This window comes from Aspergillus multicolor (genome assembly GCF_047715735.1).
Source record: "Aspergillus multicolor strain CBS 133.54 unplaced genomic scaffold BDW74scaffold_4, whole genome shotgun sequence".
Lineage (NCBI taxonomy): Eukaryota > Fungi > Ascomycota > Eurotiomycetes > Eurotiales > Aspergillaceae > Aspergillus > Aspergillus multicolor.
Window position 1 is genome coordinate 322,933 of NW_027395955.1, and position 26,668 is coordinate 349,600.

The window sequence follows — 26,668 nt, forward strand, 5'->3', positions numbered from 1 at the left end:
TTCATGATTATGATCTAGCACATACACAGCTACCAGAAGTAGGGTGCCGTGAGTTTGGGTTTGCCATTTACCGTGCATCTTACAAGGCCTCCGACGAAGAGTGGCAGACTGTAAAGAGGAACATGGAAGCCCATCTTATGAGCTGGGGGAACAACATTCAGGCCGCAGATAAGGTTAAGCCGCTGCTCAAGCTCCATTGGTTCAATTGTAAGGAGTTGGGCCTGGACCCAAGTGATACCGCCGCCGCGAAAAGGTCCATCTCGTCTCAGTCCTAACTGTAAGCAAGCTAACCTCATTGTCCATCCCAGACACTTCCAGCAATGGGGAATATCAGACTCATACCAGGATAAAATCAACACAGACATCTTCCTCATGATCGATGATTGGAGCGCATCGTCCTATCGATACGAAGCAAATCCCTCAATCAATGCTGCCGAGAAGGTCTTTCCAGGTAACAGCGCCCACCGCGGCCATCTCCTAGCCGTCGACGCAGACTTCGACTCAGACTCGGTCCCGAAAAGCAAAGTCGATTCCAGCGAGAGTACTGGAGATAGAACTGTCCTTTATACTAAGTATGGCCCCGACTACGTGGGTCATGTACGTATCTTAGGCAATCTCGTCTGGAGCGAGCTCTTCGCGATGCTTACGATGCAGTCTGCGCGGCTTGCAGACTTTTGGCACCTGGCCATGGACAATCCGCAGAGAGTTTTCTCAGGACAAACAGTACCATGTCAACTACATGAGTGGAGGGAGGAGAACTTGCTTGCAGGGTCTATGAAAGACGGGTTCGGGAAGTGGCTTGAGGACAAGGACCCCAAGATGGCGGCGCATATCAAGAGGCTCCGGGCGATGCATATATTCTGATTGAATAAATCAAAGCATACTGTACCATATTTGTGATATTAGTGAGTTTAGCAGTTTCAGGCTAGGTAGTTATTATAAATGTCTGGGAGACAGCAGGATCGTGAACGCATGGCGTAGTCTTCGAGGGTTACCAAGTATATCCCGGGCCCAATCTAGAACGCAGACCAAAAATATATATTGCGTGTGTTATACTCCCAGAATAGAACTTTCTTACGGAGTAAGATATTTTGATCCACTAATGAGATCCGAGTACTACCAGTATTCTTCAGAATAGACTAAATCTTGGCTATCCTACCCTACCAACCCAGGTACCCTACGGAGTACATTCAGCCCTACGCAGCATTACGTCATACCCCTTCGCACGCCCAATTTCTCAAGGTCGCCAAAACAAAACTTCACTTTCTCCTTAACCCCTTATCATTGGAAAACACCTAGCCATACAATCGCCAAAATATTCAATGGCACGCATACTCCCAACCCACGAAACCTCCCCCCTCCTGGGCTCCAGCCCCGGGCCCAGCGGCACCTGGAAACCCCCGTCCACCCTTACACGCCTCAAACACTACCTCACAACCGAAATCACACCGCACCGAACAGACCTCCTCCTCCTAACCTGCTACATAATCACCGGCCTCCTCGACAGCACGGCCGTATTTATCTGGGGCTCGTTCGTGAGCATGCAAACCGGGAACACCGTCTACCTAGGCCTCGGATTGTCCGGACTAGACGAGAGCGGAAAATCGCAGCGGTGGCTGAAAGCCCTGATCTCAATCGCGAGTTTCTGCACGGGTAGTCTTTCCTTTACGCTTCTTTCCCGGCTTTTCCGGAACCCTAGGGAACGCGGAGCTCTTGCGCTCAGCTTCGCGCTGCAGATGCTCTGTGTTGCTGTTGCGGCTGGGATTGTGACTGTTCATAAACCGAATAAAACGGATGAGCTGGGGTGGAAGATTGCGGTGCCGCTGGCGCTTATGGCGTTTCAGAGCTCCGGGCAGGCGGTTACGAGTCGTGTTGTTGGGTTTAGTGGGTTGACGAGTGTGGTGCTTACGAGTGTTTACTGTGATTTGTTTTCGTATCTGGGGGGTTCGGGGAGGGGGAAGGGGGTCGATGAGTGGAGGAGGCTTGGGGCTGTTGTGGGATTGTTTGTTGGTATTCTGTTGGGGGGTGCTTGGGCGAAGAGTGAGGTTGGTCTCATGGGGGCGTTGTGGATGGTTGTTGGGTTGAAGGGGGCGATTGTGCTTGCTTGGGTGTTTTGGAAGGGGGAGGGCGAGAGGATTGAGTAGAGAGATAGATACTACCTTATGCTGATAGAGAAGTCGCATATTACCATGACTTAAGCTTCGGTTTCGCTAATTCCCTATGGCCTAGATGCTGCCTACTCCTATGAGTCATTGCGAAGAGTCACCAAGCTCTAACTCCTGACCTATGCCAACCCATAAGAAGGAGACCCTGTGCTCTTGACCTCAATCACTGGGATATATTGCGGTGCATCTCAACAGCATGCCGCTAAGAAACATCGCCCTGGTAACCTGCAGCACGCGATCCCCACGACTTAACCCCTTCATCACGAACTACACCTATGATATCCTCCTCCAAGAGGTTAATGCATGGCCGGACCAGGACCAACGTCCCAATTTATCCATCATCGACCTCGCCGACCAAAACCTGCCGCTCTACAACGAGCTTGCAATCCCCTCGCATCTGCCGTCATCCAACCCGACGCCACACTATGTCCACGAGTACACGCGAGCCTGGTCGACCCTCATCCGACAGTATGACGCGTTCATCTTCGTGACTCCTCAGTATAATTGGAGTATCCCGGCAGTCCTGAAGAACGCCCTCGATTATCTGTTCTGGGAGTGGAAAGGCAAGCCGGCTGGCATCGTTACCTATGGCGGGAGGGGAGGCGGGAAGGCAGGTGGGCATTTAAGAAGTATTCTGACGGGGTTACGGTTGAGGCCCGTCGAGACTAGTCCCGGCATTGTGGTAGGTGATGGAGTATTGGAGTTCTGCTCGTCGAATGGAGGGTTTAGTGAGAAGGAAAGGGAGGAATGGAAGGCTCAGGGAGTTGAAGAGAAGGTGAGATTGATGTTGAGGGAGATAGTGGAGACATGTCCTTACACCAAACAAGCCGGTATACAGATGCTTTGAATGAATATATTTCCCGCAAAGATGAAAAGACCACAATAATGACCCAATCATTGAATGATAGCGAAGGTCAGATACCACCGATGCAGGCTAGAGTCGAAGGTGCAGTAGTCGCAAAAAGCTTAATCAAATCTCGTACTGTCCGACAACACCTGGGCAGAGTACCACAGTTCCCAAAGAGGAAGGCGCCCTGTACTTGTACGACTTCACCTTCCCCGGAAAGGCTCGGAGGACGCTTGACCCTCCTGGGTTAAGCGTGGATCTCGGAGCTGACCACTTGTCTTGGAGTCGCTCACTCACCACCAGTCGTCTCTGTCAGACAATCTTCGAATTGAACTGCGTTTTCGTGAACTGGCACCCAGGGACGCTGGTGCCGGGATGCCGATGACCATTTGCCTTAAATCCACAATGTCGCCCTTGACTCGAACCGGCCACAGCAGACTCAAATCTAAGACGGGCTGCAAAACGTGCAAGTCAGTTTACCCATAGAAAGGCGGCCATCACTCTGAACTCACTCTTCAAGGATACGCCGTGTGAAGTGTGGAGAAGAGAAGCCGTACTGTCTCCGATGCACGAGTACCGGACGACGGTGCGACTATGCAAGACCTGCAGCCGCTCGGACCCATCATGGTGCAGTTTCTCGTGTCTTACCGACAGCCTCGCCCGAGTCGAGGGAGCGGCGCGCGTTCGAGTATTACTTCTTCCACGCTGCGCCGTCTCTATCTGACGTCCTGGACCTGGACTTCTGGCGAGGCACAGTTCTGCGAATGTGCAAGACTGAACCTGCTATTTGGGACGCCATAGCGGCCCTGAGCACCTTCTATGAGCAACCCCCGCCGCTTAAGCGAATCGCCACATATCAGATCGAGGACACTGGTCAGTTATCTCGACCCGAGTCCGGAGGCCATCGAGAAGCCTTTGCTTGGTACTCGCGTTCTTTGAAACGACTTCAACGTCAGATCGAGCGGGGTGCTGTGAGCCATGCTGTTGCTTTGGTGAGTTGCGTACTCTTCATTTGCATTGAAATGATCCAGGGGAATGTGAAGGATGCATTGAGACTGTACCAGCAGGGTATGCAGCTTGTGGAGTCGATACCCGAATCCTTGAGATCAAATCTAGAGACTGCAATCACGTCCGTTCTTCTCCGTGTCGGCACCATTGCTGTCATCATCACGAGAGATACCCCTTTCCCAGCACGTCTACCGAAGATTTCGAGTCCTTCGGTCAGCTTCATATCTCTATCTGGCGCACGGTCGGCGCTTTACGCACTTGTCGCTGAATGGAAATTCTTCGATGAGGAGTGTGCAGCAATCCGCGAGGCATCAAGCGAACCCCCAGATCCAGACTTGTTTGCTCGATTAAAAAAGCAACAAATGGCCCTTGAACGCTCTCTTCTCATGTGGCATCGCCAGTACTCCTATCTACCAGAAGTCATTGACTACAATGCCCCAACACCCGATATGTCTCGCAATCACCAAGGAATCATAGCCGTCCTCGCCATGACATACCACAGCATCATTATCCTCACGCAAACCGCCCTCTCTACCTCAGAGTCCTGTTACGACGCCTACGAACCTGCCTTTGCTAAGCTCATCTCCCACGCGCCCCGCGCATTAGCCGGCACTACACAAGCCGACACTGGGACCCAACCACCCTTTATCTTCGACATGGGCACGGCCATGTCTCTCTTTATCACGGTCATGAAATGTCGCTCCCCATGTATCCGCAGACAGGCGCTCCGGTATCTGCTCCAAGCACCACCGCTACAGGGCATGCACTTCCCGCACTCGGCCTCGGATTTTCTGGCTGCAGTGGTGGCTGTTGAGGAGGGCGGGGCGGGCTGTAGGGAAGACGACCTGATGCTTGTGAATGTTTTGACTCGACCAGGAAAAGTCCCTGAGGAGAGTGAGCGGATCTTCTCTCTAGGTCTCCATCCGTGGCGGACGGTTCAGGGCGAGATGAGGACCGCGCTGAGGTATGCGAGGAGGGTTCCCGCTGTTGATGGGGGGATAGAGGTTGTCTATCAAACCGTGATCTTACCTGCTCGGTCGCCTCACCGACGATTAACGATCCTTTAGCTAAGCTGGTCTGCACGGTTACAGCTGATGTTTCTGAGTCATATAATCTGTGCAACGATCCAGGGGGATCCCTGCTAATAGCACGCAACAAGAAGAAATAGAGCGAGCAAAGGAATACAGCTCTTAGCTTTATTATCGCCGCAAACTGGGCCAGTAAGAAGCGTCATGGCGTTATCATGGCGCCATTAGTACCTAGATAAGACATTCGAGTCCTCAGCTAAGGTTAGTCCGATCCTGTTCTAGACTGGGTCTGCTACTAATAAAAAAGATAAGACGATTCTTCTCCTTCATAGACATCTTTCCGACAACCTCGGGGCTTGACAGTATTCAAGCTCGGAGACCTGACCTCCAAATGACCGTTCAATACGACGATAATGGCCATAACAACTACGACAACGACTACAGTCACAGCACCCCCTCCGACACTTGGACGGCATCATGGAAGGCCCTCAAGCATAAAGGGCGTCGCAAGTTCAACCCCAGGAATCGAGCTCTCAAGTTTAAATGATAAGACCTGGAACCCAACTGAGGCCATTCCCACCCGCAATCCCAAAGACAGCAAACCCCTCCTCGAATCCATCTCCATCATCACAATCATAACAGGCGTAACCTTCATCAGCGTGTCCGGCACCGGTATCCTAACGACTGCCCTTCCAGCCATCGCTGCCGACATCAACCTCGACCGCAACCTGATCTTTTGGCCTGCATCTGTCTACGCCCTCGCAGCAGGATGCACGCTACTCGCGTTCGGGTCCGTCGCGGACGTGGTCGGCTCGAAGAGGATGTGGCTGATGGGAAGCGGCTTCTCGTGTCCCTTGATACTCGCATGCGGACTCGCGCGCACGGGGAACCAGTTCATTGCCTTCCGTGCGGTCTTGGGTTTATTTGTTGCCATGTGTCTGCCCACGTCCATGTCGCTGGTCACGGCGTCGTTTCCGCCAGGGCGGATGAGGAATATTGCCTTTGCCGCCACGGGGATGGGGCAGCCGCTGGGTTATGCGCTTGGGCTGATCCTTGGCGGTGTCTTTACGGGAACGATTGGGTGGCGGTGGGGGTTCTATATCACTGCTACCGTTGATGCGGTGTTGTTTATTGCGTCCTCTTATGTCCTTCCACAGGATGGAGAGGAGAAGAGGCTGAATAGGGCAACCTGGCACCGGCTAGTACATGATATTGACTGGGTTGGCGTGGGGATTCTGGCGGCGGCTTTTGGGCTGCTTTCGTATGTTCTTGCGTAGGTCCTACCTTGCCTGCTATATCTGTTTTGAGCACCGCTAACTTCTTCGCAGCATGGTGACGCTCAGCTATAAGAACATGGCGCGCGCTCAGTATATAGCATGGCTGCTCGTTTCAGTGACACTGTTTTCCATGTTCTCCCTGTGGGTAAAGTTTCAAACAAGGCGCCAAAAGGCTGCCCTGATCCCCAATGCGCTGTGGGGGAACCTGCCGTTCTTCTTCATCTGCGTCGCCATGTTTTTCACGTGGGCTGCGTTCAATGCCTTCCAGTATATAACGACCCTCTTCTTCCAGGACGTCCAGGACATGTCAGCGCTGCAGGCGTCCCTCCGCTTCCTGCCAATGGCTGTAGTGGGTGTGGTCACGAATGTTATTGCTGCCCATTTGGTGGCCAAGGTCAACGTAAATATGCTGCTGGGGGTATCTGCAGTCATCACCGCGGGATCGCCAATCCTGATGGCAGTCGCCTCGCCGCAGTGGACGTACTGGGCTGCAGCGTTTGTGGCAATGACGCTGAGTCCGATTAATGGTGATGGTGAGTCTCCTACAAGACGGTAATACTGTCGGGCTTGAAGCTGATCCATGCGTTGATAGTCCTCTGGACAGTCTCCAGTCTCGTCATCTGCCGCGCCTTCCCCGCCAACTCGCAAGCCCTGGCCGGCAGTGTCTTCAATACGATCTCGCAGCTGGGCAACTCTGTTGGACTTGCTATTGCAGCCGTGATAGCGGCCTCGGTTAGTGCAGACAATAACAGTGATACAGGCTCATCCTCTCCTAGTCCGGAGCAGCTGCTGCAGGGGTATCGCGCCGCATATTGGACTATCTTTGCTGGTATGGTGATGGCTTGCCTTGTGAGCTCGTTTGGCTTGCGCAATGTGGGCAAAGTTGGCGTCAAGCGGGACTAATGTGGCTTTTGGCTCTTGGTATGGGGTTCAAGAGTTGTGGGACTCAAGGAGATATCGTTTGGTCTTGGTCGGACTGGACAGTTCGGACTCTCGGAAGAGTGGTCCCGGGTTGGGGATTTTGAGAAGGACCCAAGTCTCGGAGACGCAAAGCTGGCAGCAGTCTTAAGATTAAGTAACTCTTCAGGCTATTGCTCCGTCAGTCCCCGAAACCGTCTCAGAAAAGTAACTGATGCTTAGGGTAGCTTTCAATGTTGTCCTGCTAGGAGCCACTGAGGGGGCGTTGATAAAGAAGTAGATGAGGCTTGGTGGGCCTGGTTACAGCCACTAACCCTAATCGAGATACGCGACTAAGCGCACGTGACCGCTCTTCTTCTAGAGGTTTCCTTTCGAATCTTCGGTTCAACTTCAGCAACTCCCGGCTTTGTGCCCATTATTATAAAACTCCCACTCCTCTCTCCGGCGGTATTTCTCTTTATCTTCCCCATTGTTGCCGTCTGTTGATTTGAATTGATCTACCTATACTACAGTGTCCTCGAACTGGACTTGGCTGTCAAACTGTAAGTTGCGCCGAAATTTTCTTTCGCACAGTATTCCTGCCCCGCGCTTGCTCTTATGATGAGACAACTAGCTGGCACCAGTCAGAGGAAGCTTGGTATTCGTATCTCTCTTCATTGCTGATTAGCATCCCGATCCGGGAACGCTACCCAGATCCTGAATTCACTTGCATACCTTGATTAGCTTTTTTGCAACTGTTGTTGAGAAGGCTCATGCTAATTCGAATGCTTGTTAGCAGAACCCTTACCTAGCGTTGAAGATAAAGATCGCACCTTGATACCCCTCGGTGTTTCCATTCCGCAGCAGAGTTTTTCTGCACGACTAAATATAATTAATCTTACACATTACCGACATCATGGTTCTCCACAACCCTAACAACTGGCACTGGGTCAACAAGGATGTTTCCGGCTGGGCAAAGAACTACTTGACGGAGAAGCTTCGTGCTGTCTCTGCCGAGGAGGATGGGGTCACCGCTAAGGTGTCCAACGTACTGACGATGGACGGCGACGTAGATGTCAGCCAGCGGAAGGGCAAGGTCATTACTTTGTTCGACGTTAAGCTGCAGCTGGAGTATGAAGGTACGCAAATAGTTGTAATTGAATTCTATTCCCCGAGTAATCACTAAGACTCCTCTTAGGTAAGACTAAGGAAGAAGAGGCTGTTAGTGGAACTATCACCATTCCCGAGGTGGCCCACGACACCGAGGAGGATGAGTATGTCGTATGTTTCCCTAGACGATCCAGCTTCAATCCCGGACCGCGCTGATTAGGTGCTGGTGTACAGTTCGAGATCGAAATCTACTCGGAATCCGCCTCGAAGCAGCCCGTCAAGGATCTTGTGCGCTCCAAGATTGTCCCTGAACTTCGCAAGGAGTTGGCTAAGCTCGCTCCGGCTCTGGTAGCCGAGCATGGAAAGGATATCCAGCACGCCCCTGGTGTCAACCCTTCCAGCGGCTTCACACCTGCGGCTCAGTATCCTCACTCCAAGAAGCAAGAAGCCCCTGCTCCCAAACCCACCACTACAACCTCTACCAACAAGGTCGCCGTCAACACCACTACAGTGACCGCTTCAGACGAGTTCCGCACCACAGCCGACGAGCTGTTCAAGACCTTCACAGAGCCCGAGCGCCTCACAGCCTTCACCCGTGGAGCGCCTCGCCAATGGGACGGTGCCAAGGTCGGCGGCAAGTTCTCCATCTTCGACGGCAATGTTACTGGAGAGTTCGTGAAGCTCGAGTCGCCCAAACTGCTGGTTCAGAAGTGGCGCTTGGCTCAGTGGCCCCAGGGTCACTTCAGCACTCTCGAGATCAACTTCGACCAGAACGACGTCGACGGTGTTACTCAGATGCGCGTCTCGTGGACCGGAGTTCCCGTCGGCCAGGAGGACGTCACGAAACAGAACTGGGAGCTTTACTACGTCCGCAGCATTAAGCAGACATTCGGGTACGTTGACCCTTGCCTTTCACCGCAATCAAATGCTTCCTTACAATTACCGCCCAGATCCCGTTCGTTTGTTTTTGCGTGGAGACAGCTGCTGATTACAATTCTTGTTCTTTCTCTCGGTATAGGTTTGGCACTATTCTCTGATCACATACGGGCGTTTGGGACCAGGAATGATATAGACTAGACTCAGATTCTGGCGGTACGGAGAGAAATCTCGATACCAACGCTTCTCGAAGCTTAAGATTATGCCGTTTACACCGTCCTGTCGCGTTTCTTTGCTCTTGTGGCGGTTTTCTTCAATTCCTCGCCTTTAGGTGCTTCGCGGGGTTACGTCTTGCACGATTATATGATAGAATTTCCCATGACTAGGTCCGGAGTATGTAAAGGAACTGGATAATGAAATGAATTAAGATATCAACTCCATAATCTCTACCTCTAGTGATTTCAACATGATAGCCAATCCGGGCAAAAGCTGCAGCACGTGACACGTGCGGACTTGTAATTTATCTGGCAACCTTGCTCTTTTGTTCACCTTTTCGTCAATATAAGGAACAGTGGAATGTGATCAGCTCCTCTGCTTACCTTCACATCAAATACTTCTGATCATTGCCAGGTTAGACAGATGTGAGCTCAACTTTCGCTTGGCTATCCCAGCAGACCCAGGGTTTGCCAAATAGTTCATCATGTGGAAGCTTAACACAGCACTCTCCTGGCTACCTAGGGTACGGAGACATTGGCGGCTTGACCGCATCATGAAAGCTTCTCACAGTACCCAAAAAGCCGACCAGGCCAATGGGGACGCGGGCTTGCCAAAACCAGAGCCAGAGCCAGAGCCAGAGCCAGTCGCTGCTGATTTCCCAAGCTTTCCACCTCCACCACCAGGAGAAATGATACGGGATCCTACAGGCTACTGGGGCGCGATTTCAGCTCGCAAGAACGCCTGTCCTCGTGGGGTATTCGAGGATAACTCCCTGTATGCGCTCTACAGACTTTACGAGTGCATTGTGTTAGACAAGGTCTTTGGTTACAGGAACATGCTCGAGTGGTTCTGGCGACAGTCTGAGTGGTCTGTCGAGGATATCCCTAACCCATGCGATTATGAGGAGCCTACGAGATACGCGTTTTTGGCTGGGGTGACGCATCTTCTGGTGAGGTCTTTCAATGCTCGGATAGCGCTTGGGTTGACGAGGGGTGCACCGGCTATTATGTCGATGGATGATATCGAGGAAGCGCGGAACCGGAAGGACGAGGAGCGGCCTTACGAGAAAGTACCTATGTGGGCAGCTGAAGTTGCACCTTTGGCAGAGCCGCTATACGTTCCTACGCATGATGGTGTGCTGTTGGCTGATGAATTGGATGAACGAGCCGATCCGAATTTCCTACAAAAGAACATAGTTATATGGACGCCTCATATCCACTTTACATGAAGGCTCAAGAAATAGTCAACTACTCGACTATCGTGTCTCCTATGATTCATACATAATCTCCGAGAACAGCCATATCCTCGAGGACAACCGGTACGCTGTGTCAGATATGAGAAGGTAAATCACCTAATACTATCATCTCCGCACAGGCGCTTATATTCCTTGTTCACAGTCGAAAGAAGGGAATGCTGGCTCGTTTCACGGTGGAACCGTTCGGCCCAGCTTCGAACTGTGGCAACTGGCACTGGCTGTCCGTTGTTTTGGCGAACTATCTGGTTCAGATAGCGGACTGCATCAGTAAGGTCATAGGGCCGGGCTTGTCGTCTGCCGGCAACAGCCTTTGGACCTTGCCCGAGAAGAATAGGCCCAAAGCGCTGCCAACATCCTCAGTCCCGGCTTGCTGAAGATGACAACGTTCTGCGCGATCGCTTCATTGGTCAATTGTTGATGAAGGGCAGGAGAGAGCCACATCTGGTTCTCGGTGTTAAACCAGTCGGATCCCAGAGCAGTTGAGGCTTGCTGTATTGCATGCTGCGTCGCCTCATCCAGTAACACCCGCGCTGGTGTATCCAACATCGAACCAAGAATGTCAACGTCGTGCGTGGAGCTCCATGTACGCAGGTACAATGCGCTGATAGCGCCTCCAACCGCTATGACCGTGAACTGCTGATGCTTGTGGTGAAGGAAAACTGCCATATTACTCAGTGCGCTTTCGAGCGTTGACCTGTCGATTTCGTGCACCGTCGTAGGGAGTCGGACGCCATGCTGATCCACGCGGTTTCGTGAGTATGTGTATCATTGTATCGATCGGAGGACCGGTTTGAATTGGAGCGCCCTGTTGTCTGCGCTGAGCAGCAGGCTGAGCATCTGCTCCGTCGTCCTCTCTGGAAGATCCGCAACCCATTGTTTGTTTGGGCTACTGCAAGTAATGAGGCTTGTTGCGAGATTCGACTTCTTAATCCTGGAAGTCTATGTTGAAAAGAGTCTTGAGTGGTAAGGGAGGAAGAAAAGAGATAATGCCAACACAAACGACACGAAGTTCTGTGGATTAGACATTGTAGGCCAAAGGCTGAGGCTCCAGCCAGTGAATTAATACAAGGTTACTGACCAGGGCGTGTGCTCTCATAAAGAAATCCGAACCGCAGCCCAGTAGGTAGCTATGCGTCGCTTCGCAGCCTCGAGCAAGACCAAGAACGGAAAGCGGGCGCCAATCGAGGACAATTCCCAACTTCCAGTCCTCTTCATCCAACCTCAACTTGTTGATCATTACATTTCGCGCACCCTTTACATCCAAATAATATCACAGGAATGTTTCTCCCCCTCTCATCATCACCGATGCCTTTCTCGCTGATATCACGATGAGTGCTGCACGACAGCCTCGCGTGATCACCCTCCCAGGGCAGCAACTGCGCCACTGGGCCAAGCTCCTCCTCGACCTACATCTACGCCTATCTCCTCCTCTAACATCTAGAGCGAGGACTCAATCCAGTATTCGTATCGTCTGCATCTCAGACACCCACAATAACAAACCTGACCTCCCGCCGGGCGACGTGTTAATCCACGCAGGTGATCTGACAGAGAACGGCTCGTGCGACGAACTCCAGGCTCAATTGGAATGGCTCTCGGCCCAGCCGTACTATGCTGTAATAGCCATTGCAGGAAACCACGATGTACTTCTTGATGAGAAGTTCCTGCAGAAGTACCCTGAACGGAGGTATGGGGATACCAGGACCCGGGTTGATCTCGACTGGGGTCGAGTTGTTTATCTTCAGGATGAAGGTATCACCGTGACTTTTCCGGACCAGAAACAGCAAAGGCAGTATCCAAGAGAGGGTCCCGATGAACTTGAGACTAGACCCCAGGCCAATGCCGAAGTTAGCAACAACGACTCCCATCAAGCTCTGCGTGATTGTCTACCGCAGGACCAGAGCCAGTCCCCGAAGAACCCGAGAACCCTGAAAGTGTATGGCTCCCCTGTGACCCCTCAATACGGGATCTCGGCATTTCAGTACCCCTCCTCGTCAGCCGATGAGGTATGGTCCAACCGCATCCCAGACGACACAGATATCGTGGTTGTCCATGGCCCGCCTCGGCTCCATCTCGATAGTACTGATCCGAACGGCCTGCGGCGGTCTGGCTGCGCACATCTGAACCAAGAGATTCACCGTATCCGGCCGCGTCTCGTTGTCTTTGGACATATCCATGTTGGATATGGGAGGGAGGATATTGCGCTTGACGATGTGAGGCAGAGGTATGAGATGGTGATGAATCGGTTGGGTGGATGGGGAGTCATAATGGGGATGGCTTGGGCTGTGATGCTAGATTACCTGAAAAGGCTTCTGAGAGCCCAACCTGGTGAGCAGAGGGTGACCACGTTTGTTAACGCGGCCGTTGTGGGCGGAGGGTTGAAGAATGAGTTGAGGAATGAGGCTATTGTTGTGGACATATAACCCTGGAATACGGACATAACCCCGGATTGCACCAGACTGAAGGCTTAGGGCATACGTTCTACAGGCGAATGGGTATTCTAATGTATGTGGCTCTAGGCTCAAAGGGAACTACAAGATCCAACAGAGCATTAGCTGGTATAAGACGGGCGCAGTGAATCAAAGCAATGGATTCATGAGCCCCGGAATCATAATCATAATTTATGCTACGAGCAGGTACCTATGCGAGCGCTAGCACGTCTATGTTCATTTATCATTCTCGTGGAAACCTAATCTATCTTTTTATATAGTCATTTTTAGATGGTCATCACAACTTCCAAGAGTCAGACATTTAGAGAGTCTTTTCGATCATCTCAATGCCATACTCCTCCTTGAGGATCTTCTGGATGGGCTCGCAAATGTCCCAGGTCATGGGAGCCAAGACACCGGTCTTGTTGATGGTGCCATCAAGGACCAGCTTCACGGCAACACCACAGGGAACACCGACGAGCTTAGCCATGGCAGAGTAACCGCCGGGAACACCGTACTCGCAGAGGGTGCTGGTGCGGACCTCCTTGGAGCCGTCCTTGTGCTCGATGCCGAACTTGTGCTGGAGCATGACGAGGTCGCGCTCCTCGGGAGCGTACTGCATCTTCTGCTCAAGGGTGGCGCAGAGGGTGTCGAGCGGGTTACCGCGGGGGGTGATCTTCTCGTCGGAGAAGATACCGATCCAGCGGAGACCGGAGATGATGCGGTCACGCTCGTCGTTGTTGGGGAAGGTGGTCTTGGAAGCGATGGCCCACTCAAGGTCTTTGGCGGAGGAGGAGGTAGCGCCGAGGATCTTCTGGGTGGCGTCCTTCCAGGCAATGGGGGTGCTGAGGTAGGTCTGGGCCTCGTCGCTCAGGAAGCCGATGTCGACGAGAACCTTGATGAACTCGGGGAAGCCCTGGTAGCGGAGAGTACCACGGACGAGGGTCTGGGCCTCGGGGATGTTGTAGCGCTCACGGAAGGGAGTGGAGTCACGGTTGGGGTATGCGACGAAGGCGAAGCCGGGGTAGATGTAGTACGGCTTAGCAGCGGCCATGAGCTCGGGGCCAGCAATGCTGTTCTCCTGACCGTCCCTGTAGAACTTGGCAGCGTTGCGGAGGGCAAGGAGAACACCACGGCTGGACCAGGAGAACTTGTAGCCCAGAGGGTTGTCGGAGCACTCGGGAGCGGGGAGACCACCGCAGTAGGAGAGGAAGTCAGTGATCTTACCACCCTCAGAGTGGACCTTGAGACTGTATCAGCATGTTCGAAACCCAACTCCGAGCGAGAAACTCTTACCTCATGGATGGTCTTGACAGCGTAAAGGTGGTCGATACCCTGTGAAGGCAAATCAGAACAAGTCCAGAACTGGGAGAGAATATAAAGCAGCACTCACAGGGTCCAGACCAATCTCGTTCATAACGGTAATTCCAGCGTCCTTGCACTGCTGGTCGAGCTCCTCCATGGCCGGGGAGACGTAGGAGGTGGTGACAACATGCTTCTTGGTGCGGATGGCAGACTTGATGACCTGGGCGTGGAAGGTGTAGGGGATGAGAGAGATGGCCAGGTCGACCTTGCTCAAGGCCTCGTCGAGAGCCTTGTCATCGTTGACATCGAGAGAGATGGCCTTGGTGTTCTTGAATCCTTCGCAAAGCTTCTCAGCACTCTCGAGAGTTCGGCAGGCTGAAATTCACGATACCAGTCAGTTATTGAGCAATTGGGCGTTCAATTGGAGATCGAGTACGTACCGACAGTGACCTCGACGTCGGCCTTGCTGAGAACCTCAACAGTGGGCTTGGTGACTAAATAGCAAAATCCGGTCAATCATAGTCCTAGCAATGCGGGGTTCTGCACTGAGATAGAGGGGTAGTGTTTGAGGGGGACGTACCGAAGCCTGAGCCTAGAAGAAGGACCTTGGAACCAGCAACTTGCTTGACCATTGTGACGATTAATGAAAGCTAGATTGTTTTTGAAGATCAAGTGAGTCAATGGAGGGACGCAGTTATCCCCGCCGCACTGTGGGATGATCACGTGAACTTTATCTAATGCGGTATCGGAGCTACTCCAACATTACGCAGATGAGGACCAATGACGGCGTAAGGATATACTTCTATACGTAGAGCAATCGAAGAACAAGTCTATTGTGTTATAGCCATTTACAAGCCGCGCTCCCACTGCAGTCGGTATGCGAGTCATGTACACGATCAACAGGAACTCTATCTGCTATTCAACAACCCCAAGGAGGCAATGGGGTAAAATGAACGAAACGAAAGCCGTAACTCCCAGCCTTCTAATGGTATACCCAATTGATATACTATAGCACAACAAGTGTATCAAAGATCAAATTATAAGCTTTTCGGCTTTGCGCCAGAACTAACCACGAGCTCTTCCCTGCTGTCGTCCGAGGAATCCTGTAACTCACCGTCAAAGTTGCCTTCGGCGTCCGGGTTCTGTCTTGCTTTCGAGACCCTCCGTTGCCATCTTAGCAACACGGGCAGGAACTGCCACAAATCGAACTCGGGCCATAAAATGTCTAAAAAGGCGATTTCCGTGTTCTCATGGCATTGCCAGAGCATGAAGTCGCTAAGACGTTCCACCCCTGATGTGCGGATCAACAAATCAAGAGGCGGGTTGTCACGGGTGAGTAAATGGTCTGCCAAAGTTTGACGCGTGATTGTTTCCGGGGATTTGAACACCGGGGGCTCCGAACCAGTGGATTCTGTTGTCTGACCCTTCGTAAGCTGATCCGGGAGGTGCAGTGTGGCAGCAGATGAAAGAGCGGATTCAGACTGGTAGACTTGGTTCTGATCGGTGGGCTTTTGAGCATCATCTTCGCCGAGTGTGGATGATTCTGATACAGAATCGGACTCGTTGCTTGAGTCTTCCGACTTCCCGTTCGTTGTTCGGGATCTGATGTTTTGTGTAATATGGTCTTCGGAAAACGGCGTCCGCGAAAGAGACGATGAAGAGTGGGTTGACCGGAGTGGCTTGCTGTACTCGGACACGGTGTCACGAATGGCGCTAGTAATTTCGTCACGCGATGTGTAGGGAAAGCATATGTTCAGAACACGGTCACCATTATTCTTCGTCATGTCGACTGCACGATCAACTGCAGCAAGCACGTCGGGGCGGAGCAGGTCCAAGCGGCCGAGTACCCGTACTTTCGCACCGTAGCGATCTAAAATCTCTCCGTGCTGAGCCATTTGCGATAGTTTGACTCTAGCCATCTCCATCAAAGCATCCACCTCGAACTTGGACCGCTTGAAATTCTCAATGCTGAACGCGTATATCGTTACGACTTGTACCCCGCTCCGGTAGCACACCTCAAGAATCTACACCGCATGAAAGAATTAGCCTAACACAGCGATTCGCAAGTGCATGAAGAGAGTGATTTAACAAAGACATTCCGTGTCCAGACAAAATCATAAGACTCACCCGTGCCAGTGCCTCAAAGCCCAAGTTATGTCCCTCCACCGTTTCGATCCCGTGAGTTCGGGCAAACCTCCGATTCCCATCCATGATGAAAGCGATATGTTGTGGAACTGGCCCCTGCTTGATTGCTCCAACCAGAAGGTCCCGAAGCTTGGAGATCGCATACTCGATGGGGGGCGATGCAAGGAACCAATTCCGGAGTTTCGAGAGGTGCATTGACGTAGCCATGTCGAATGTTGCTCGTAGGACAGCGTTAATAATAAAACAGAATCTTCGGTACTTGATGTCGTAACGGGACGTCTAGGAATGGTAGAATGATCGAAGCGACAGTCGTGTGCGATAGAAAATGAGGCGGACGATGCGAGATTAAAAAGATGCCACGCCGACGAAGGACAAGATCTAAGCTCGAGGGTATAATGCAACTGAAACAAGTGGCCAGAGGACGTCAGCAGGGGTTTAATTGAGGTCGACAGGGCGTAGTCAGTGGCCAGCAGGCTACACTGTTTTCCTCCGTCCTGTTCTCTTGTCGATCCGATGCGAAAGGAGGAACGCGCGGGAGGCGGTGATGCATACCTGAAGGAGAGAAAGAAAGAAAGTAGACAGTGGCCGTCTCGAGCTGATGACTTGCCTCAACAGCTGGAGAATGGACCGTTATATGAGTGGAATGGAAAGATCGAACTGATCTCATTCATAATTGCGTCGGTCGTTCCAGAGCAAACGGTTGTGGGTCGAGAGTCCGTCTGGCCCACGTGTAAGCCCGGCTTTGCCTCCGAATGCAAGCCCTCCCCAGCGGTCCGAGGCTTTCCTCCTCATCAAGTTCCCAACAGAACGATGCGGGGAAATTTGATAACGATGAAGTCTTGTATCCAGTCATGCGTACTAATTGTACGCGCAAACGTTGGGAAAAATCAGCCACACGACCGCCTCATTTGCTACGGAAGTTCGTACTAGATACATATGGGAAAGTACAGGAAGAGATGAAAACGCCCAACTCCGCCGCTGTCATTACAGGCAGGGTGGCCCTGCAAGGGTCTGGTTCATAGCACGCAGCGATCTTGTTAAATATCCTTCCGGTTGTCCTCACTGTGCGGTGTTCCCGGTCCAGAGCTGGCCATGTCCCAGCTGCTGTTGTCTTCACTTCGCCGACGCCGTTGCTCTCCCCGTTCGCGCATAGCATCACGAATCTTGAAACTCACCGCGTCTAATCCGTCCTTGGCGATTACCTGGCTCAGAGGCTTGAGCTGCTGGCCCGACGTGCCTGGCAACCCTCCAAATGAACTGCTACGGCTGTTGCTGCGGCTGCGATTGCGATTGCGGCTGGAGGGCCGCGTCGAAAAAAAGCCAAAGTTCGCTAGGTTATGGAAGGACTCGTTTCGAGGAAGCGGCTCCTGCGAAGCTGAACCTTCGTCAAAATCCTCAGTGCTGGCCCGTCTTATCTCAACGCTTGGTGGTTGTTGTTCATTTTCAAGGTTCGCAGATTGCCGGTTGAGCTCGCGGAAAGGATCTGTCACAATCCTCGCAGCATCGAAATCAGGGAACAGTTCAGGACCAAGCGTATTGATAGTGTCTGTGACCTGCTTTGCGAGCGCAGCGCGTCGCAAACGCAGTTTGACCAAGGTGTTTGCCGATGAGGGGTTGAGTGACAGCATCAACGGACGCAGGGACTTGATAATATCCATGCCGATTTCGCCAATGCGCAGTGCAGCAAATGTGATTGTTGGGAACAAGACCATGCCAATCGGTATAAATGACCATAAGGGCACGGAGTCGGGGACGTATCCATTAATGCGATTACGATAGGCCCAATAGGTAAAGGCGGTGGTATAAAAGGCGTAAAGCGTGGGTGCAAATGCAAGAGCGACAAGGAGCTTCCAAGTTGCCATTACATCGCGGCCTTGAAGCTTGACCGTCGAAGCAGCAAGAGCTTCTTTCGATTTCTTGTTCGAGATTACCTTTGTCGTGATGAAAACGGGGGTGAAGAGAAGGAGACCAGGTAACGTCCCAATGGTGAGAAGGACTAATTTACCCAGGCGATAAATCAGCGTTGCAATAACTTTGACGAATGAGAACTTTGCATATTCAACCTGATGATCACGGATCCCTAGGAGTCGCAGTTGTTTATTATAATCGGCGATCGATTTCTTCAAATCCACAATCCTCTGGTCGTCTTTGAAATGCGAGTAGCCTTTGACGAGGCGACGGTTGAGTTCAACAACCATGGGGAGTGGGAGCTTCTTTCCCTTGATGTTGTACAAACGACGTGCAGCTTGAATAACCTGGAATTTCCACATTAGCCAGATTTTTCAGTCCATTGGCGATAAGCGCTGAACGAACCATCAGTGTCTCATAATCAGGGCTAGTAACAGTCACCGCCACGAGACTCTGGTATATCATATCCAACAGCGGCCCAACGGCACCTCTTCTGTCACCGTTTTTATACTTCTCTACCAGTTCCCTGGGAACCTCCACCGGGTTACCGAACTCAATCACCGCCCTGGAGCGGAACTTATGAGCATGAAAGTAGTTCATTCCACAGGGCACAATCTTCAAGCCGCAGTCCGGGTTCTCCGCCAATGTACCAAGGGCCATGAGAGCCACACCAGCTAAAGTTGGAGTCAGTTATCCTTGTCATTTGAATAGGAGTAGCAGATTTTACGTTTCAATGGCAATAGATCCGGGCGATCGTGGCTGCCTCCCTCTGGGAAAATACCGATGCAGCCACCGGCAAGCAGACGTCCAAACACAGCTTCATATACTGCACTCTGGTCCACATGAGGTGCCGCCTTGAACTTGGAGCCCTTGAAGTCGGCGCGGTCGATGTCTGAAACGTCACCAGTGAACTGTCCATCATCGGTAATATCCTTGCGGCCTGTCAACTGGAACAGCGCATCCTTGTGGGTGAACGGTTTCTTGAGTATCAATTCCTCTGGACCGCGAATCTCGGCGATGCTTCCACTGTGCGATGTCCCATTAATAGTTGGTAGCGCGATTGTGCCGTCTTTCTCAAAGCCGGGTCCTTCAAAGTTCGTTCCCACACCGCGCAATAGAGTAGGCTGATTGACAGGATCTGGTAGGTACACGGTACCTTGGCCGGGCTTCAGCATGTCCATTGCTCTAGCTACAGGCACGGTTCCTATGCCCCTCGCCAAAAGGCCGATAAACTTGCGGCGGAACGATTTCTCTGCGATAAGGAACGAGATCCGACGATGCGCCTCACTGCGCAGTACGCGCATAAGAATCAGGGAGTCGACAAACTACAAAGCAACATCGTAAGTAACCATGCATACGAGCAAGAACATAATTTGGTACCTGGTTGGCATGAGGGGCAGCCACGATAATCATCGGTCCTCTTCGAGGAATCTTCCATGAGCCACGCGGGTGGACCTCTCGGAAAAAGAGGTCAACAAGGACAGAGAATGTCCATAGCACAAGGTCGTATAACCACCCGATTAAGGGCGGAATGTATGGCTTCTTCGCCATGACGTCAAATGGGACAGCCTAACTGTTCCCGAGGCGGCGACTGTATATAAACCGGGGGGAGATGTAGAGAAAAGTCAGGAAGACGCAGGAGGCTCCCTATATGCCAGCGGGAATTGAACTCAATTCCAGTTTGTGGAGGCAGCACGCGTGAACAAAGGAAACTGTGACCGCATATCCCGCCCCTGTACTCTGGAAACAGTTGCGTGGTACAAGTTGAGGGGATCTGAGGATTGTCTCTGGCGTTAGAGAGCTTGGTCTCGTGTAGACAGAGGACAAAGAAGCAGGTTGGCCTCAACGGATCCTGGAGGGTAGTAGCGCATGTGACGTGACAGTGCTTGGTTGGGATTGATCGAGTCTTTGCGCCGGAGTGGTATTTTTTTGGTGGGGTAACCACTGGTAACGTCAATACACGCTAATCAAGATAAGTTAGCAGATAACCAGCCAGCACCGTATACATGGCAAATCCAACTTGCAACAGTCCATTACTGCTTTTCTTCTGAAACGACTCTTTATAATAGAAGATACTGATGCTTACTTCCTCTGTTCTTGCGCGTCTGTGTTTTTATACTCTACATCCTACTACCACCAAATAAACCTCCACCAGCCACAACTCCATTGACATGCCGTGTGCAGGATCTACGAAGTATGGAACCATGGAGAAGGCCATCAACCTTTTCATGCCGCTGTGTTCATGATGTCGAGATTGAATTTGGACTACCCTCGTCTTCCAGAATTACCCAACGCCTGGGCAGTGGAACAATGCTACTGTACCGGGAAGCTCTCTCCGAGTCAGACAATGCCTCTTCCGATCTGGAATTGTTGGCAGGATCCCCTATACATCAAGGCACTCTGTTTGTCGGATGACCTCGAAGAGATCCAGTTGTCGCTCGAGCACTCGGCGCATGGCTAGAACCAACATCAATGCTACCCAGGTTGGAGGCGACGCTTGGCTGCTGCATAAGGTAGGTCTTTCCGGGGGTAAAAGAGGGATAACAGATAGCATCAGTGGCATGATCAGGGCAGAGAGTGAATGTCAGGGTCTTAAAGTGGTAGTAGAGACGTTTACTTGCCTCAGGCTCATTAGCTGTTTAATTACGTATGTAGTATGGGTAAGTTAAAGCGGCGGACGGCCGCGGGGAAGATTATTACGGTTTCCGATTTTAACAGCTCTCGAGGGATCCTCCAGGTGTCATCCCTCCTCTTTCTCAGGGACGTGTTCGAGCTGCAAGAACAGGAACAAGTCCAAGCGTCCAAGGCCTCGAATCCTTGAAATCAGACCAATAACCGGCCCCGTTCCAGACCGTTACGTACCGCATCTTCATTAGCCCGTTGAAAGCGCAATAAACATTCTCCCCGCTTAGCCTCTTCCATACTACTGATATCCAATACATCCGAAGCATCTCAATTCCTGGCCATAGGTACCCCCTCACAGGTATCATCTGCCAAAGATGTCGATCAAGTATGTGGTTGAGCCCCACTTCCTTACTCTAGAACATAGCCGGACTGCTCGTCTCTTGATTGCATTCGGCGTCGCCGTATCTGGCTTGGCTCTACCACTACCATGCTGTCCCATAGCACTGCGATGGCCTGCCTGTCATGCGATACGGCTCCATACTTAAGTAGCTGCATATTCTAACCCTTGAAATAGTTGGGTGATGCTTGATGAGCGCAAAGGCTTTGTTCACCTGCCAAACGAGCGATTGCTATACACCAGTCCCCCTCGAACAAGCTTCGCCTTACAGCCACCCCCTTCATACACTGGCAGAGACACCCTATCACTACAAAGCAGTGCCGGTCAAGTCTACCTTACCAACCAACGGGTAATTCTCTTTCCTTTGCGTTTGCTGTCTGCCCTCAGCTGCGGAATAACTGTTAACAACAAGTTCGCAGGTGATTTATATTCCTGATCAACGGTCAGATGCATTAGAATCGTTTTCTGCCCCTCTTCTCAATCTACATGACTCTCACGTCTCTTCTCCTTTTTTTGGACCTAATGCATGGAATGCTGTTGTTCAACCAGTACCTGGCGGCGGAATTCCCCCGTCCCTAGTTGCGGTACATTTGAAAGTGACCTTCAAAGAAGGAGGCGCGTTTGATTTCCACAACCAGTTCGAGCGGGTCAAAGAGCGACTCCAACAGGCGGTCGAAATATCCCGTGAAAGTGGCCGAGGCGCTGGAGATGTGAACATGGCCGGCGTCCATCTAGAAGAACTCCCCGCTTACTCGGGTCCCCAGACCTACTCGACTGGCAACGATCATAGTAACCAAGCGGTACATCGCCAGAGTACTTCAGAGACCAATCCCGAGCCTCAGGAGCCACCCCCGGGTTATGAAGAAGTACAGCAGCAGAGCGTCGCCAACGAACTCGAAGCAAGATTGCGCCGGGCGAGCTAAGTTGGGAAACAGAAGACCATCTGGGTTTGGTCTTGTCTGCTAATGTTCTGAATAATCCCTTGTTTTTCGTTCTGCCGCAACCTTCGTCTTTGTAGCGCATTCAGCGGCGAATGGGGCGCGTATCTGATTTTGTCAATAATCATTCATCCCAAACTGTACATTATGATAGAAATAACAGCAATCCAAGCAATTTATAGAGAAAAGGCGTACTATGATGTCTGTTGTTGCGTTGTTCCAAGCGGGCAGACCTTCAACCAATCACGTGTGTTATAATTGCCATTCCGGCGGCCGGGGTGTTCCGATTTTCCCTGGACGGGAGACGGACACCAAAGCTTCTGAAAACCACCAAAACCTCATCAACCTCGCCCACCCCCCACCGACCCGTCACCCCAGACATTCCAGTCTCATCAATTGACTCCCCCAAGACGGTTCAGGATGGGTTTCGCCGACTATTTCTCCGAAGTCGTCTCCTCCTGGGGCTTCCCCCAGGCCTACGCTGAGGCTCCCGCCGACACCACCGAGGATGAGTCCAGCGCCCCCGAGGAGGTGAAGAAGGACGACGCTCCCGCCGAGGAGAGCTCCGAGAAGAGCCAGGACTCTGCTGCCGAGGACACCCCGGAGGAGAGCTCCGAGGAGGAGGAGAAGGGTGAGGAGGCCGAGCCCGAGGCCGAGGAAGAGGAGGAAGAGGAGGAGGAGGAGGAAGAGGAAGAGGAAGAGGAGGAGGAGGAGCCTGAGGACATCAAACCCAAGCTTGAGGAGGGTGAGTTCTGCTTGAATATCTTGTCGATTCTTACAATTGCGCTCTTGCTCGAATTACCGGGTTTCGGGTTACGGCTCGCCATGGTGACGCATATGAAACCCCCGTTCTACCAGCCATTGCAGAGGATGGCTGCTTCACCTTAGCAATGAAAGTCGGAAAGAGTTATTATGCTGACAATATACTTTATAGAATGTGCCAACTCCGCTCAGTGCGCTCCCTACAAGCACCACTACGATGAGTGCGTTGAGCGCGTGACCGCGCAGCAGGAGGATGAGGACTACAAGGGCCCCAAGGAGGACTGCGTTGAGGAGTGTAAGTACAATTGGCCCGGGACTTGAATTATACTAGCCTACCTGTGTGCAAACAACTAACTTTACCCTTATCCAGTCTTCCACCTCGCCCACTGTGCCACCCAGTGCGCCGCCCCCAAGCTCTGGAAGGCCCTCAAATAAAGGGACAACGCTGAAACGAATCCCGATTCTCGGTTTACCTACCGGATTAACGAGACCCGCCAAGTCAACCAACGACATGATCCGGAACGCACATTGAAGAAAAAAGCCAGCAGTCACGTACTGCGCATGGGATTGGGATATGTATCATTTCTTGTCGACTTTTGCGCATAGAGGATTGAAAGACGATACGAACTTTGTCCTTTAATGTGTTGTGTGTATGTACCGATAGCTGGTCTCCGCCGTTTTTATATCAACTTGTGTTTTAGATGAATGCTACTTTTCTCTAGACTTTATGTCTTTATGGCCTTACTCAGCCGGATCACCACTCAGCCGAGCGCTGCAGACACATTAAATGGCTTGGTCCTTGCTGACACGGACAGCATACCTACGGTTTCTCTGATTGGTTAACATAAGACTGGCTGGCCGATGTAATAATCATCATTCTTATTCAACCAAGTATGTTTGGGATGGAAAGCGCCCAATATAACTCGAACAGGCTGGAGACGAACAGGCCGTACATCATCACCTTACCCAAAAGACAGAACGAAACGTCAAGATGCAAAGATCAAGGACTAAAATTGCGTGGTGTCAGTTATTCCCCCAGGGAACTTTCAACCCGAGACCAAAACTCGACTTCCCGGATTCATTGCCTAGACCTGCGCCAGCAACCTCGATACCAATCTCGCTAAGCACACTTCCAACCCGCTCGGTCTGCATTTCATCCATGTTCACACCTCGGTCGAAGTCCAAACGTCGCCTTCTAACATCACGCCCGAACAGTCCAATACAGATCGGGAACGGCGCAGCCACGCAAGCAACAACTGCAGAAAAGATAAGAGCATTGCGCATGTTCTGTGGCGGGTCCGCGCCATTTCTGGCCTTGAGCGCATCCTGGATGAGAATAAACACAGCGCCGAGCAGCTGGCCTGCAGTCCAGCAAATCGTACTTCCGATCTCGGGTGAGAATGGATACGTGATCTCAACGAGGTACTCGAGGACCACTGGAAGGAGGCCAAAGGATGAAGCGCCGAGAATGGCCATTATCGCGTACGATGGCCCAATGCCAGCCGCGCTGGACGGTGCGAAGATCAAAGCGATGTATGAGATAGCGACGATGGGGACAAGGATGCGAATTGTGCCGAGGTAGTGCTTGTAGCGGTCTGTGAGAGGTGAGAGGATTGCGGAGGATATAAGGCCGACGATGATGAGGATGCCGCCCGCTATGCCGGCCTCTGTTTCGGAGAAGTTATAGGGTGACAGGATCTGGTTGAGCAGGGAGGAGACGCTGTTGAAGAAGCCGACATATATGCCGAAAGGGATGAGGACGAGCCAGAACTCGAGGGTTTGGAGGAGCTGTGTTAGGGCTGGGACGAGAGGTGTTTTTGTTGCGGCGGAGGATGCGCTGGGTGGTGTTGGTGGATTGGCAGGGATGAAAAATGATGGAATAGCTGCGACTGTTGCCTGTTGGCTCTGGTCAATTTCGTACGCCTCCTCGATTCTAGGCCTGCTTACCATGATTGCAATGTACAGAACCATGTTCGGGATTTCGTGCGGCTCGCTCGCCCAAAACGAGTTGATTAACTGACCCAGCGCAGCGCCTAGTGGGTTAGCTAATGTGGCTACAGCAGTCGCACTGGTCCGTCCGTAATCTGAAAACCAGAGGTCGCTATATCTGGTTGGAGCACTGAGGCAAAACGGTTGCGCCAGACCGATTAGGATCTGGCCGAACATCGTGACGCCGAAGATACCCCCATTTGCCTTGGCCCCTGCATACCGGATCCAGTTCCCGACTAGAAGAAGGGCCGAGGTGACGATGATGGCCGGCTTGGGGCCGCCTTTATTGAGAGTGACTATAACAATGCTAGATGGATACGCATGATTAGCGCAACTACATCAACGAGAGCAAGAAGACACTTACGGACTCGCAACACAGAAGGCGAACAGATATCCTGTGCTCAGCCAGTTAACAGCGCTCTCCGAGACATCGAAGTACTCCGCAGCTGTAGTTGAGACGGCGGAGAAGGTCAACCACTGCGGGGTTTAATTAGTCTTGTCTATATATATATCCCCTCCCGTGCGGTCAACGTACATCCCAACTAACAATGATATTCAGCAGGACAAGCTGCGCTAAACCCCAGAACCGGCGCTTATAGACCCTGTAAGCAGGGCCTGATGATGGGAGTTCAACTGCGCTTTCGTGCTCATCCAAACCCATCGTGAGCGTGAGGGTATGGGGGTTGCGTCCGCAGGATAGAATGTAACCGTTCCAGCCACGGGCTTCGAGGGAATATATCACATTTTGGAAACCGACAGGCGATAAGAACTAGACTAGGGTCTGTCTCGCGTTGAGACTAATTTCGTCCTGATCCGAGGTTGGCTGTGTTTCACGTTCGATCAAATGTTGGTCACAGTTCATGGTCATTCTCCGCATTGACATTCCTCCGGACCCCCCTCTCATTAAATTCCCCAGCTTATTTTCCTAGCCTTGTGGGGATGGAGAAGCTTGAAGTATATCAGAGTTAAATAGTCCATAAATAATATGTAGGAATATTCCGCAGCAAGGACTGGCCTCCACGATCAGGGATCTTCGTTGTCATTATTGTCAGGGGCACTACGCTTATCAGATGAATTCTCAACCCAGCACCATTCCTCGGCCATGCATGTTGCCGATGCTTATCCTTGTAATACTCAGTATATACAATGAACAAGGTACATAATATTGGCCGAGTCTCGAGTATTCGAAGAAGGGCGAAATGCAGAGAATCTGATTGATCCTTCTCTTTGTTCCTGAACACGCTTGGCCAGCCGCCTTTGGACACTGCAGATCTTTTCTCGTGACTGGCGCCAATCTATCTCCCAATTCCTTCAGCTCTGCTCAACTCTGCGATTGTCTCTCTTTCATCGTCTTGCACCTTTTGGAGCCTTGTCCTCTTTTCTTTCGATAATTCATTTCCTTAATTTATTTCACCAGCTCATTCGCTCCTCCTCTGTATCCCCATCGGACGAGTCAACCCCCGTTCCCCTGGCGGTAGACCGGAGGCTTTGAGA

At 51.8% G+C, this 26,668-nt stretch overlaps 14 protein-coding genes across 14 annotated transcripts; 9 read left to right on the forward strand and 5 right to left on the reverse strand.

Annotated features, from left to right (window-relative positions):
* Positions 1–122: 122 nt before the first annotated feature.
* Positions 123–864, forward strand: BDW74DRAFT_174914 (uncharacterized protein; the record flags this gene model as incomplete). The annotated part of the gene is made up of 3 exons (XM_073728164.1): positions 123–253; positions 309–597; positions 655–864. 3 exons carry the CDS (start codon positions 123–125, stop codon positions 862–864), a joined length of 630 nt encoding a protein of 209 aa, XP_073586948.1.
* Positions 865–1,285: 421 nt separating this feature from the next.
* BDW74DRAFT_188401 (YoaK family protein) lies at positions 1,286–2,144 on the forward strand (the record flags this gene model as incomplete). Its single annotated transcript, XM_073731711.1, has 1 exon — positions 1,286–2,144. Exon 1 carries the CDS (start codon positions 1,323–1,325, stop codon positions 2,142–2,144), a length of 822 nt encoding a protein of 273 aa, XP_073586949.1. The 5' UTR covers positions 1,286–1,322.
* Positions 2,145–2,361: 217 nt separating this feature from the next.
* BDW74DRAFT_174916 (uncharacterized protein) lies at positions 2,362–5,087 on the forward strand (the record flags this gene model as incomplete). Its single annotated transcript, XM_073728165.1, has 3 exons — positions 2,362–2,940; positions 3,316–3,482; positions 3,533–5,087. 3 exons carry the CDS (start codon positions 2,362–2,364, stop codon positions 5,085–5,087), a joined length of 2,301 nt encoding a protein of 766 aa, XP_073586950.1.
* A 352-nt stretch (positions 5,088–5,439) lies between these two features.
* On the forward strand, positions 5,440–7,544 carry BDW74DRAFT_188408 (uncharacterized protein; the record flags this gene model as incomplete). The annotated part of the gene is made up of 4 exons (XM_073731712.1): positions 5,440–5,585; positions 5,647–6,321; positions 6,377–6,858; positions 6,918–7,544. 4 exons carry the CDS (start codon positions 5,440–5,442, stop codon positions 7,226–7,228), a joined length of 1,614 nt encoding a protein of 537 aa, XP_073586951.1. The 3' UTR covers positions 7,229–7,544.
* A 100-nt stretch (positions 7,545–7,644) lies between these two features.
* BDW74DRAFT_147080 (AHA1 family protein) lies at positions 7,645–9,643 on the forward strand. The gene is made up of 4 exons (XM_073723480.1): positions 7,645–7,785; positions 8,022–8,361; positions 8,421–8,503; positions 8,567–9,643. Exons 2-4 carry the CDS (start codon positions 8,139–8,141, stop codon positions 9,407–9,409), a joined length of 1,149 nt encoding a protein of 382 aa, XP_073586952.1. The 5' UTR covers positions 7,645–7,785; positions 8,022–8,138; the 3' UTR covers positions 9,410–9,643.
* Positions 9,644–9,789: 146 nt separating this feature from the next.
* Positions 9,790–10,830, forward strand: BDW74DRAFT_98578 (uncharacterized protein). Its single transcript, XM_073734230.1, has 2 exons — positions 9,790–10,766; positions 10,822–10,830. The coding sequence occupies exon 1, from the start codon at positions 9,909–9,911 to the stop codon at positions 10,650–10,652; it is 744 nt and encodes a 247-aa protein (XP_073586953.1). The 5' UTR covers positions 9,790–9,908; the 3' UTR covers positions 10,653–10,766; positions 10,822–10,830.
* On the reverse strand, positions 10,803–11,482 carry BDW74DRAFT_98583 (uncharacterized protein). Its single transcript, XM_073734231.1, has one exon. The coding sequence runs from the start codon at positions 11,343–11,345 to the stop codon at positions 10,953–10,955; it is 393 nt and encodes a 130-aa protein (XP_073586954.1). The 5' UTR covers positions 11,346–11,482; the 3' UTR covers positions 10,803–10,952.
* A 306-nt stretch (positions 11,483–11,788) lies between these two features.
* Positions 11,789–13,332, forward strand: BDW74DRAFT_147085 (metallophosphatase domain-containing protein). The gene has a single exon (XM_073723481.1). It carries the CDS (start codon positions 12,008–12,010, stop codon positions 13,097–13,099), a length of 1,092 nt encoding a protein of 363 aa, XP_073586955.1. The 5' UTR covers positions 11,789–12,007; the 3' UTR covers positions 13,100–13,332.
* On the reverse strand, positions 13,329–15,092 carry lys9 (saccharopine dehydrogenase (NADP+, L-glutamate-forming)). The gene is made up of 5 exons (XM_073723482.1): positions 14,991–15,092; positions 14,851–14,904; positions 14,499–14,785; positions 14,402–14,440; positions 13,329–14,348 (listed from the first exon to the last, which is right to left on the reverse strand). Exons 1-5 carry the CDS (start codon positions 15,040–15,042, stop codon positions 13,428–13,430), a joined length of 1,353 nt encoding a protein of 450 aa, XP_073586956.1. The 5' UTR covers positions 15,043–15,092; the 3' UTR covers positions 13,329–13,427.
* A 313-nt stretch (positions 15,093–15,405) lies between these two features.
* Positions 15,406–16,916, reverse strand: BDW74DRAFT_98656 (undecaprenyl diphosphate synthase family protein). Its single transcript, XM_073734234.1, has 2 exons — positions 16,538–16,916; positions 15,406–16,434 (listed from the first exon to the last, which is right to left on the reverse strand). Exons 1-2 carry the CDS (start codon positions 16,760–16,762, stop codon positions 15,448–15,450), a joined length of 1,212 nt encoding a protein of 403 aa, XP_073586957.1. The 5' UTR covers positions 16,763–16,916; the 3' UTR covers positions 15,406–15,447.
* Positions 16,917–17,584: 668 nt separating this feature from the next.
* On the reverse strand, positions 17,585–20,333 carry BDW74DRAFT_98615 (putative glycerol-3-phosphate acyltransferase Sct1). The gene is made up of 4 exons (XM_073734233.1): positions 19,844–20,333; positions 19,191–19,788; positions 18,869–19,137; positions 17,585–18,810 (listed from the first exon to the last, which is right to left on the reverse strand). The coding sequence occupies exons 1-4, from the start codon at positions 20,012–20,014 to the stop codon at positions 17,593–17,595; spliced, it is 2,256 nt and encodes a 751-aa protein (XP_073586958.1). The 5' UTR covers positions 20,015–20,333; the 3' UTR covers positions 17,585–17,592.
* Positions 20,334–21,289: 956 nt separating this feature from the next.
* BDW74DRAFT_98601 (uncharacterized protein) lies at positions 21,290–22,613 on the forward strand. The gene is made up of 3 exons (XM_073734232.1): positions 21,290–21,473; positions 21,663–21,834; positions 21,905–22,613. Exons 1-3 carry the CDS (start codon positions 21,463–21,465, stop codon positions 22,406–22,408), a joined length of 687 nt encoding a protein of 228 aa, XP_073586959.1. The 5' UTR covers positions 21,290–21,462; the 3' UTR covers positions 22,409–22,613.
* Positions 22,614–22,745: 132 nt separating this feature from the next.
* On the forward strand, positions 22,746–23,925 carry BDW74DRAFT_147098 (cytochrome b-c1 complex subunit 6 family protein). Its single transcript, XM_073723483.1, has 3 exons — positions 22,746–23,168; positions 23,358–23,480; positions 23,556–23,925. Exons 1-3 carry the CDS (start codon positions 22,844–22,846, stop codon positions 23,618–23,620), a joined length of 513 nt encoding a protein of 170 aa, XP_073586960.1. The 5' UTR covers positions 22,746–22,843; the 3' UTR covers positions 23,621–23,925.
* On the reverse strand, positions 23,922–26,145 carry BDW74DRAFT_98705 (putative cell surface receptor/MFS transporter (FLVCR)). The gene is made up of 3 exons (XM_073734235.1): positions 25,710–26,145; positions 25,539–25,651; positions 23,922–25,481 (listed from the first exon to the last, which is right to left on the reverse strand). Exons 1-3 carry the CDS (start codon positions 25,833–25,835, stop codon positions 24,209–24,211), a joined length of 1,512 nt encoding a protein of 503 aa, XP_073586961.1. The 5' UTR covers positions 25,836–26,145; the 3' UTR covers positions 23,922–24,208.
* Positions 26,146–26,668: the final 523 nt, after the last annotated feature.

Excerpts from the sequence above, each read along its gene's own strand:
- BDW74DRAFT_147080 (XM_073723480.1), top strand. The coding sequence starts at position 8,139 with ATGGTTCTCCACAACCCTAACAACTGGCACTGGGTCAACAAGGATGTT. Across the intron at positions 8,362-8,420 it reads GCTGCAGCTGGAGTATGAAG|GTAAGACTAAGGAAGAAGAG; the intron begins GTACGCAAATAG and ends GACTCCTCTTAG. Across the intron at positions 8,504-8,566 it reads CCGAGGAGGATGAGTATGTC|TTCGAGATCGAAATCTACTC; the intron begins GTATGTTTCCCT and ends GCTGGTGTACAG.
- BDW74DRAFT_98578 (XM_073734230.1), top strand. The coding sequence starts at position 9,909 with ATGTGGAAGCTTAACACAGCACTCTCCTGGCTACCTAGGGTACGGAGA.
- BDW74DRAFT_98583 (XM_073734231.1), bottom strand. The coding sequence starts at position 11,345 with ATGGCAGTTTTCCTTCACCACAAGCATCAGCAGTTCACGGTCATAGCG.
- BDW74DRAFT_147085 (XM_073723481.1), top strand. The coding sequence starts at position 12,008 with ATGAGTGCTGCACGACAGCCTCGCGTGATCACCCTCCCAGGGCAGCAA.
- lys9 (XM_073723482.1), bottom strand. The coding sequence starts at position 15,042 with ATGGTCAAGCAAGTTGCTGGTTCCAAGGTCCTTCTTCTAGGCTCAGGC. Across the intron at positions 14,905-14,990 it reads TCTTCTAGGCTCAGGCTTCG|TCACCAAGCCCACTGTTGAG; the intron begins GTACGTCCCCCT and ends TTTGCTATTTAG. Across the intron at positions 14,349-14,401 it reads CTGTCAAGACCATCCATGAG|GTCCACTCTGAGGGTGGTAA; the intron begins GTAAGAGTTTCT and ends TACAGTCTCAAG.
- BDW74DRAFT_98656 (XM_073734234.1), bottom strand. The coding sequence starts at position 16,762 with ATGGCTACGTCAATGCACCTCTCGAAACTCCGGAATTGGTTCCTTGCA. Across the intron at positions 16,435-16,537 it reads GCTTTGAGGCACTGGCACGG|ATTCTTGAGGTGTGCTACCG; the intron begins GTGAGTCTTATG and ends CATGCGGTGTAG.
- BDW74DRAFT_98615 (XM_073734233.1), bottom strand. The coding sequence starts at position 20,014 with ATGGCGAAGAAGCCATACATTCCGCCCTTAATCGGGTGGTTATACGAC. Across the intron at positions 19,789-19,843 it reads CTGCCCCTCATGCCAACCAG|TTTGTCGACTCCCTGATTCT; the intron begins GTACCAAATTAT and ends GTTGCTTTGTAG. Across the intron at positions 19,138-19,190 it reads GGATCTATTGCCATTGAAAC|CTGGTGTGGCTCTCATGGCC; the intron begins GTAAAATCTGCT and ends CTCCAACTTTAG.
- BDW74DRAFT_98601 (XM_073734232.1), top strand. Across the intron at positions 21,835-21,904 it reads TCTACCTTACCAACCAACGG|GTGATTTATATTCCTGATCA; the intron begins GTAATTCTCTTT and ends ACAAGTTCGCAG.
- BDW74DRAFT_147098 (XM_073723483.1), top strand. The coding sequence starts at position 22,844 with ATGGGTTTCGCCGACTATTTCTCCGAAGTCGTCTCCTCCTGGGGCTTC. Across the intron at positions 23,169-23,357 it reads CAAACCCAAGCTTGAGGAGG|AATGTGCCAACTCCGCTCAG; the intron begins GTGAGTTCTGCT and ends TATACTTTATAG. Across the intron at positions 23,481-23,555 it reads GGAGGACTGCGTTGAGGAGT|TCTTCCACCTCGCCCACTGT; the intron begins GTAAGTACAATT and ends ACCCTTATCCAG.
- BDW74DRAFT_98705 (XM_073734235.1), bottom strand. The coding sequence starts at position 25,835 with ATGGGTTTGGATGAGCACGAAAGCGCAGTTGAACTCCCATCATCAGGC. Across the intron at positions 25,652-25,709 it reads ATATCATTGTTAGTTGGGAT|TGGTTGACCTTCTCCGCCGT; the intron begins GTACGTTGACCG and ends TAAACCCCGCAG. Across the intron at positions 25,482-25,538 it reads GCCTTCTGTGTTGCGAGTCC|CATTGTTATAGTCACTCTCA; the intron begins GTAAGTGTCTTC and ends GTATCCATCTAG.